General features: G+C 33.8%; 1 protein-coding gene and 1 pseudogene across 1 annotated transcript; one reads left to right on the top strand and one right to left on the bottom strand.

Moving 5' to 3' along the window:
* Window positions 1-4,079: 4,079 nt before the first annotated feature.
* LOC145030077 (uncharacterized) lies at window positions 4,080-4,958 on the bottom strand. Its single transcript, XM_078978504.1, has 2 exons — window positions 4,445-4,958; window positions 4,080-4,309 (listed from the first exon to the last, which is right to left on the bottom strand). The coding sequence occupies exons 1-2, from the start codon at window positions 4,956-4,958 to the stop codon at window positions 4,080-4,082; spliced, it is 744 nt and encodes a 247-aa protein (XP_078834630.1).
* A 2,262-nt stretch (window positions 4,959-7,220) lies between these two features.
* LOC145029077 (septin and tuftelin-interacting protein 1 homolog 1 pseudogene) lies at window positions 7,221-9,277 on the top strand (annotated as a pseudogene).
* The last annotated feature ends 1,176 nt before the right edge of the window (window positions 9,278-10,453 follow it).

Raw genomic sequence — 10,453 nt, 5'->3', positions numbered from 1 at the left:
GGATTCTTCTTGTCAAAGATTGGTGATTCTTCTTCGTTCCATTCCATATCTACATGGTTTTTTCAAAATGCAAAAGATTGGTGATTCTTTTTGTAGGTTTGATTATTATATAGTTCTTTTAGTCGGCCTTGGTGCACTAAGTGTTGAACCATGAACTTCCTTAAGTGGATGGAATTCTGACTGGGACCGTTTCTGAGTTTGTTGATTAGATGCTGGTTTAAGTTCTTCTTGTTTGATCTCATGTCGCTTGAGAATGGTAGCAGGAGTAACTATCACTCTTTCCTTCTCTTCTGGTTTATGTTGATAGGTTTCTTTAATATGAGTTATTGCGCCATCTGTTGAACCTACGATTTCCTTCAATGGTTGCACATGTAATTGGGTGTCCTTCTGACTCTGTTCATAACAACCTGCCTTGATTGCTTCTTGTTTAGTTGGTTGTGGCTTCAGAATGGTAGGTTGAGTAATTGTGGCTATTTCCTTATTATCTGGTTTGTGTTGATCAGGTTCTTGAGCACTACATCCTTCAATAAGGTTGTTGTCTTTTGTTTTATGTGCCTTCACAATGACATATCTTGTTGTGGATTTCCTTTGGAGCGAGGTTGTATACAATCGTACAAATGCGACAACTAGTGATTTGTCTATTGATGATGAAATGATATTATAGATATTTGTTCCTTGTTTTTAGATTGAACAGTTAGTTCATATAGTAAAAGTTCAATCGAATATGTAATTAATAATTTGTAGGAAACTTATACTTACTTTCTCTTCTGCATCCTTAACTTCTTGAGGAGTGAATAGGATAAACTTTTCAAGATCTGGACTTGCTATGCTTGTGCGGATGGATGCGGTTCCATCATTGATTTCAACTATAGCTCTTGACCTGTCGGTACAACTATGGTGTTGTAAAATTCTTATTTGTGTTTGGTTATAGTTTATGGTAAATTTTGATTTACCTTATCTCAACCTCTGATTCTTTCATTTCATAATGGCTTTTATCCTATACTCTTTTTTAGCAATAAAAGAACTGCAGCCCCTCATGATATTAAAAGTTATTACTATTACTGAAATTTGGAAGTTTTATGACAGAGATCAACAGAAAGTACTAAAATAACTTCGTACATAGGAGAACATCTTCAGTATTTTTTCACAAGTGACAAACAACAATATTATAAAAAAAACTTCTAAAGAAAGTAATCAATACACAAAGCTTATAGAACTTGACACTTCCTTTAAGTATAAGCAGAAAAACATCAAAAATGAACACAAATTGGGCTTCTCATATTCAGTTGTTTGATACATAACCCTGCAAAGTAAACACCACAGAAACAGGGAAAGATCGAAAAGAAGAATAAAATTAAAATAAAGCTGTCGACATTAATAGCAATGTAATTTACTGTTTACATACCAAAGGAATAGTTTCTGGACTTGAAATGACACCTGATTTTACGATAATGAACTTCATTTCAGCATAAAAACCTTGGTGTTCCAATTATATGAAATCCTAAAAACAGAATTATTAAAACTAAATTCTAATAATACCCTAAAAACACAAATGGAAATATGTAAGAAAAAAATTGTAAACATAACTTCTTCAGTTAATTTTCTATTCTTATTGAAATGTTCTTTGTGTTTATGTTTTGTACATTATTTATAAATTGGGGGAATTATTATCGTCAAAGTAATTGGCTAATGTCCTAAAAATCATGACATGAAAAGGCAGAATGTATACCTTTGTTTAAGGTTTAACAATCACATAAGCAAATTGTAGCTCACTATTGAGAAGCTTCAGAGTGGGGTTTATTATTTGAGGAAATATGAAAATGAAAAGGCAAGAATGAGAGCCTTGACTTCAATGGTGAAAATTAATCTATCACCGACCATAGAGAAACATATAAAGAACGATAACATATAAGGCAGAGGGCAACATGCATGTATAAACATCTGATTAGAACATACAATATTAAAAAAGAATGAAGCTATTATTTTTTTGGCCATAAAAAACAGTAATGGACCCGATGCAAATCATAAACATCAAAGATATTAAAAAAATCAACGACAATAAAAAATGATTTATTTTCATGATCGAAGAAGCCCTTAAAACCCCTAACCATGATGCATAATGAAACCAGCCAAATAACGAGTGTTTTAGAAAGTTTCATATTTGACTTATAGTAAGCATGAATCAGAATATATGTTAATGATCTTTACCAAATACCAATAGGAACTTTATTACAATCTAAAATTAATTGTAAGACAGACTAAGTCGGTTTAAATGGATGAAAGCTTTCGAGGTGTGGGTTTGCATATCTGTGACATGAGAGGATATCATATGTGTTTAATGCATTTAATGTAGAAGCCTACTACCTGATATCAAAGGTTATGTTCAATATTCTGATCAAAGGAAAACAGTGCATCAATATGACCAGATGAAGGTAGCCTCAATTTTGTGCTTCATATTTCATAAACCACATCAGTAAGAAGAAAGTGATAATAATCAATTAAAAATAAAACAAGAACCAAAAAAACGTTAAAAACAAAGACTGAAAGCGAGAGGAAGGAGATGGTCCCAATGTATTGGGTATAAACAATTCTTTTTTGTTGATTGGTTTCATTGAGGCAATCCATCAAACACTTGGTATGCATTTTGAATAGAGAGATGAAGTCAAAATTGAGAAGAAGTCAGTTTGGGGAATCTACCTTAACACAAACTTTGTGAACTCTCCATCAATTTCATGCGCTTCTTTCCCATCAGCTTGACCACAATCAGAAATCAGGAATTGGTAAAAAACGAGATGAAATATACAAAATGAAAAACAAAAAAATGTCAGAATTGGTGAAGTTCAATATGATCCAAGAAGATAAAGATGACGGAGAACCATGGAATAGAGAGAGAGAGAGAGAGAGAGAGAGAGAGAGAGAGAGACGATGGTGTATATTTTATACATACCTCTTATTCACCTCCTCTTTTTTAGCCATAGTGAAGGATGAGTTGTCAACATTGCTGCAGAAATATAAATCGAAGATGAAAGAACATGAAATAGAATAAAATAAATAGAAATTGTTGATCGTATAGAGATTTAATACATGAGGAATAGAAAGAGAAGAGAATTCGAAGGATTTTAAAAGTCAAGTCAATTTGAATGTATGAATCGCTTTCTAGAGAGAGAGGAATAGGAACAGAAAAGAAATAAAGAGGGAGAGGGAGAATGGGAGGAGTCGGTGATTTCTAGGCCTGTATTGGGAAAGACGAAAGAAGAGAAACTAGGTGTCCTTCTTCATGAAACGTGTCATCCATAAGATGATGAAGAGAGATGACTCATTTGGAAGAAGCTTGAATTTTTTTTGAAAATTTCCATCCCCACGCGCAGAAGAAGGAAAAGGAGAAACTCATACGCGCCAAAACAAAACTTTGCGTGAGGAGCACGAACAAACCTTAATACAAAAAGCTTTTCGTATATAATAATGATATATATATATATATATATATATATATATATATATATATATATATATATATATATATATATATATATACTAGGTTATAACCCGTGGGCACCATAGGTTACAAACTAAAATTTATTTTTAATTAAATTGTAACTTATTTATTTAAAACTAGTAATTGATAATATAATCTTTACTAATTAAATGGTAAATGTTTTGCAGTAATATGATAATGACATAACTGTTGGTTGAAATTACGAACTTTTAGTGGTTTGAATATGCAATTGGTATTTTGTATTTATAGATATGCAAAAAAGTTATAATTTTATAAAATGAAATATAATTTTAACTAAAAAAATATTGAAATTTATATAAATAATAAAAAATGTACAAAGTTTTTTTACGAATTTCTAAAAACTTCTTTATACACAACATTGGATGTTTTATTTGTTAGTCTACCATCTTTATCCAAAATCAACAATTTTAATCCTTGTCTACTTTGAACTCTAGATAAAACAAGATATAATTGATCATGTTTAAAAATAGGATCCTTGAAAAACAAACCAACCTTCGATAAAGACTGTCCTTGGATCTTATTAATCGTCATTGCAAGACACACATCCAATGGAAATTGACTTCTATGTAATTTGAACGGGGATCTTGTCTTCAGAAGGAGTTAAAGACATTCTTGGAATAATAGTCCGGTTTCCAGTATTTCCTCCAGATAAGATAACTGCCTCAATAACACGTTTGTCCAAAGATATAACCTGTAGTCTAGTCCCATTACATAAGCGATTTTTCTTATCAATGTTTCTCAATAACATAACTGGAACATCGAATTTTAAAATGAGCCTATGGCTTGGCATACCTGAGAATTTAAGACCATTTAAAACATCAGGTGAGTATGAATTTGTATCAAACTGACCATGAAGAAACTCATATCGGCATAGGCTATCTGAACATAAGTATTATGTTGGTTCTCTTGGAAACAATGACAACAAACGATTGCTTATTTCTTGGACAACTTCATTCTTCGAAGCAAGTATTGCTTTTTCTTGAAAATAATCAGCAATGTTAAAGTTTTCCAGTATAGAAGGATATATACAACTAATTAATGAACCTATAGGATCATGTGGATTAGTAATGACAATATCTTCTGGAATATCAACAATTGCTTCACCGTCATTCAGACCACCAAAATTGCCTTCTCCTATGTCTAAAAGCCATGTTGCAAAATCCCTTATTTGTTCATTAGCAGATTGATCACTTCCAACTGTTAACCTCATGTTTTTTGTTAATTTATGAACTTTGCATTGTTGCCATAAATAAGAACTTAAAGAAGCATTAACAATGTTTTGTCTATTGCCACCTAAAACAACAGGTAGAATTTTTCTAAAATCACCTCTAAAGACAATCATTTTCCCTCCAAATGGAATATTTGAATTCGTATGATTGGCACACTTTAATATATCCTTCAGAGTTCGATCTAAAGCTTCGAATGCATGCTTGTGTACCATGGGTGCTTCATCCCAAATGATCAATGAGGTTTTTCTTACTAAACTGGAAAGATCACTCTTTGGATTTATTCTACAAAAGGAATCCTCGGTTAAATTTATGGGAATTATAAACCAAGAGTGTGTTGTCCGGCCTCCAGTCAATAATAATGAAGCTATCCCACTTGAAGCAACATTTAAAACAATCTCACCTTAAGCTCTAATTGCTGCAGAAATTGTCTTCTAAAGAAATGTCTTACAAGTTCCACCATAACCATAAACAAAGAATACACCTCCCTTACTATGTTTAACTGCATCCATGATATCAAGAAAAATGCCTCGTTGCTCATTTGTTAATGCAACAAACAACCGATCAAACTCGTTCTTTAAATTAATTTGGAATGTCATAATCTAGCTCCTCGGTAATAAGACAAAGTCATGTTTTTATGTTGATCTTCGTTTAGTGATAAATCTATACGGAAAATAATTTATTAATTGGAACGTATAAAAAAATTAATTGATTGGGACATAAAATATAATTGAATTTATACTGAAATTGTATATGATACTCTTTTAATAATAATCAGATAAAGTTATATTACTTGGAGACTTTAATCTCTGTTGTTGATTGTAAAGAATTCCATCTGACAAGTATTCCCAAGTGTTTTGCCAAACTATCTCTGGTTTACACAAACTGCTGGACAATAACATCGTAGAAAATAAGAACCGTAGATAAAAACCAGATCCAGAAAGACTTGCTTCCTTAATTGCATCGATGAATTCTTTGTCATCATCTAAAAGGCCAAGATTATAACATGCATCTTTAAAAGAAGAACATAGTTCACCATATATTAACTGTGCGAATTTCTTCGAATGATTTAGGACCTTTCACTTTATTTAAAAGAATTCTTAAGAAATATGCTTCTCCGAGTTTAGGTGAAACAGAATGAATTCTACCAATCGCATATCCATGTTTCCTTGGCTTCCAAATCAGATCTTTACGGTGCCAAACAAACATTGTAGGAAATTCAACATATGTCAGTTTCCGTGCTTCTTTATTGATTTCATTACACTTCATCCAAGATGTGAACATTGAAGAAGCAATTGAAGTTTAGTCAAGAACATCTTCAATATCATCGTCTGCCTCATATACAACTTGCAATTGTTGTTGATCTAGAAGATGAAAAGGTAGTCTAATCACAACAGGATATCTATAATGAACATCGTATTTAAAAATCCGCCATGAAGCTTCACATGCAGAAATATATCTACAATCATAGTATTCTTTAATTTCATCCACTGCATCGTTTTTATCGGAATCATTATTGCTTTGCACCATAGAAACAGTAGCTCTAACAGGACCATTGTTTATATATATAAATGATTAGTTTCGTGTTAGACCACCATAGTTTGTGAGATGGGGAGACGCAATCCTAGCCATTCATTTTATAGATAAAAAAAATATTTTTAAAATGCAAAATAATTGAAAATTTTTCAAAAAAAAAATTGTAATATTATTTTCTTCATTTTTTTTATCCAAAAAAAAATTAGTGTTTTTTGAAATATTTGTAAAATATTCTAGTAGAATATTAGAATATTTTACATATATGACAAATCTAGTAGAATACAAGAATATTTTAACATTCTAAAAATCACATTAGAATATTTTAATATTATATTAGAATACTTTATGTATTTTTCAAAAAAATAAAAGAATTAAACCTTAAGAAAATTAAGCAAATTTGGTTATTTGTTTTTCTATAATAATAGTTTATGTGGAATTTAATTACGTCATATATATTAGATGGGTTTAATCTTGGTAAGTGCGTGTTTATCAAGTTATAAAATCGTTTGCATGCTTTATATATCTTGTGGCCCGGCTTGTGGGTTTAAATGAGTTCTTTCAATCCAATTCCTTGTAGACCAAGTTCCACATCTGACGGTGTTCCCAAATCAGTTGTTTGATCTCCCCACCCAATTCGCCCTCGTTCCTGCGCAAATTGCAAGGGGGCAACTGAACGTTTGAGCAGTAATTGGTTAAATCGTGAATCTTGTGCCCAGTCTGAGACCTTTTCTTTTTTAGTTTGTGGTTGTGTTTGAGACGTGAGTGTTTATTTATGAATTAGTGGGTAAAGGTTTATGGAGGAAGAATTAAACTACGGGAAGCGTAAGCACGATGTGTTGTATGGTATGTTTGACACCGACAGTGATTCCAAGGAAAAACGAAGGAAAGATGTGTCCAGGATGCCAATGGATCATGACAGCAGCAAAGAGGATAACAAAAAAGATGGTGAAGGCGTTGGTGTACTTGAGAGGTCCAGATCATTAAACAAGATGAAGTCGAGTAAATTAGGATTTGGAAAAGACGTTGGTGTGTTTGAGAAGCACACAAAAGGTATCGGAATGAAGTTGCTTGAGAAGATGGGGTATAGAGGAGGTGGGCTAGGGAAGAATGCACAAGGTATTGTTGCTCCGATTGAAGTAAAGTTGCGTCCCAAGAATATGGGAATTGGGTTCAATGATTATAAAGAGCAGGAACCAATGGAGGAGATTAAGGTTTTTCCCCAAAAAGAGAAGACGTGGTTAAAACAAGGTGTTTTAAAAAAGAAGGAAAAAGAGTACATAACCGCAGAGGAGCTGTTGATGAAGAAGCAAGAACAAGGGTTGGATGTTGTTGAGAAAGTGTTTGACATGAGGGGAGCACAAGTTCGGGTGATGACAAGTTTAGAGAATCTGAATGCCGAAGAAGAACAAGAACAAGAAGAAGAAAAGTCAAGCCCCATCCAACATAATATAAGATTGATTGTTGCCTGGGCTAAACTTGATATGAAGAAGATTATGTGGGACTTGAGAAAAGAGAGAGAGACGGTTGTGACTTTGCAAAAAGAAAAGGAGAAGCTAAAAGATGATGCCACCCGTAAGAAAAAACAACTTGATAGCATGGAAGAGATAGTGTATGTGGTGGAACGGTTGACAAAGGAGAGCTTGTTAGGGACATTGACTTTAGAGTCTGTTTCCATGTCATTCGGGGACTTACAGAGACAATATCTTGATGAGTACAAGCTGTTTGGTTTGGCTATTATTATGTCCTCTTTTGCCTTGCCTTTGCTGAGTAGGGTCTTCCAAGGATGGGACCCACTGCAAAACCCGTTACACGGTTTGAATGTTATGTCGGTATGGAAAGATTTATTGAAAGGAAATGAGATATGTTACACGCAGCTTTTTATGGAAGCCGTGTTCCCAGCTGTAAGGATATCTGCTACCAACACCATGCAAGCTAGGGACCCTCAACCCTTACTCCGTTTCCTAGATTCTTGGGAACAACTACTCCCTCACTCTGCTCTTCAAACCATACTTGACAACATTGTCATGCCAAAGTTAGCGTCTGCTGTCGACTCGTGGGACCCACGTCGGGAAACCATACCAATACATTCGTGGGTCCATCCATGGCTGCCATTGCTGGGGCAGAAGCTCCAGACATTGCATCATACCATAAGGAATCGTCTAGAAAATGTTCTTCATGCTTGGCACCCAAGTGATATGTCGGCTTACTACATATTGTCTCCCTGGAAGAATGTTTTTGACCCGACAAGCTGGGAACAGACGATGGTCCGATACATCATTCCAAAGTTGCTGGCAGTCATGCATGAATTCCAAGTCAATCCAGCAGATCAGAAGCTTGACCAGTTTTACTGGGTCCGGACTTGGGCTAGTGCGATTCCGACTCATCACATGCTTCGTATAATGGACGTGTTTTTTAACAAGTGGCTACAAGTTCTGTACCAATGGTTATGTTCAAACCCGGATTTTCAACAAGTTATAAATTGGTACCTGGGTTGGAAGGATCTTATCCCACCCCAGCTTCTGTCGAATGAGCATGTAAGATACTGGCTTAATATTGGTCTGAACATGATGAACCAGGCGGCTGAAGGCTTGGAGGTTGTCCATCCAGGTTTCAGAGAAAACATCAAGACCCACTCTCAACCTCAGGCAGCAAAGGGACAGCAACCAGGTTCTGGTGGTGTTGGTACTGTTGATATGAGTTTGAAGGAACTTATTGGAGTTTATGCACAAGATAATGATTTGCTGTTTATGCCTATAGTGGGAAGAATGAAAGATGGCCATCAAGTGTTTAGGTTTGGGAACATTAGTGTAATCATAGACTCTCTCAACCAAAAGCTGTTTGCTCAAACTGAACACAGATGGTCTCTTGTAACCCTTGAGCAACTGGTGAACCTGGACAAGGGTTGGGTTCTGAGAAGAGGCTGAAATTCTCTAAGTGATTTATTTGCTTCTTTTTTTTTTTTTTGATATATTGTCATGTCTCTAGTTCATATATATGAATGGATCTACTATACCTTTGTTTGGTTTCACTACTATTCTAATGGTTATATATTTTTGCTTATCAATGATCTCCGGTTCAATGAGTGGTATTAATTATTAGTGTGTGTGTGTGCTTATCAACGACCCATGGGCTGATGACAGAAGTAGAACCCAGGTTGAAGCTGATTCAAGAATCAGTTGTTCATTTTGTTAATTTAGTCACTTCTTCAATTTCGTTTTCTAGACATGTGACGATAGTACAGATGACGACATAACATTGATAAATTTCCCCTCTAATATATGTCAGTGAAAAAACATCGCCATCCCTTTGATGTTAGGTGATATGTGATCACCACAGGACATCAATGAAAATATGGATTAGTTATTAAAAGATCAAGAATCAATATACAAAACTCCGAAATATAAATAAGCAAACGTAATTCTGAATTTGAATAAACACCCATGAAAATATATGGATTAGTCATTAATAGATCAAGAATCAATACACAAAACTCTGATTTATAAATAAGCAAACGTAATTCTGAATTTGAATAAACACTCATGAAAAGTCGATATAAATCTTGAATTCAAAGTAACCACATGTACAAATTTTAAAAATCTGAGTTTTGAAACAGATGGTTGACTATTTAAGAGTTGATTGAATATGGGTATTATGTTTTAGTTGATTGTACCGTCTATAACAACACATGAATAAACCTCAATAAGTGAAAATCAAGTTATTAATTCTAAACGCGTGATAAAAAAATAAAAATAAAAAATAAGTATATGGAATGTAACATTATTGAGTAATAATATCACATGTAACAACTAATAATATGATTGAGATAAACTATTAGAGAGGAAATGTAGTTGCTTGTTGGCCTTTTAGATTTAGTACCATAAAAACATAACAACTAATGTGGAAATGAACATATCAATACTTTATGTTTGGTAAATTGGTATTTAATAAACTGTTTGGTGGGACGATCACTGGAAAACATTTCTGTGAAGTTTCACAAATGATTTGTTATTTTGGCGTATCTGCATACCTATTTCATTTTCTTTGTTGGTCTTGATGTGCCAACCGATGAGGTATTTGTCTCTTTTTGTTTCCCAACGTCTGGTTGTTTTCCCTTGGTTCAAATTGGACAGATTCCAATTGCGAAAAAGATAAAAGATTTCGCAGAATCTTGAAA

The sequence above is a fragment of the Lactuca saligna genome, chromosome 2 (assembly GCF_052625555.1).
Source record: "Lactuca saligna cultivar CGN05327 chromosome 2, ASM5262555v1, whole genome shotgun sequence".
NCBI lineage: Eukaryota > Viridiplantae > Streptophyta > Magnoliopsida > Asterales > Asteraceae > Lactuca > Lactuca saligna.
This window is presented reverse-complemented; position numbering and strand designations above follow the sequence as displayed.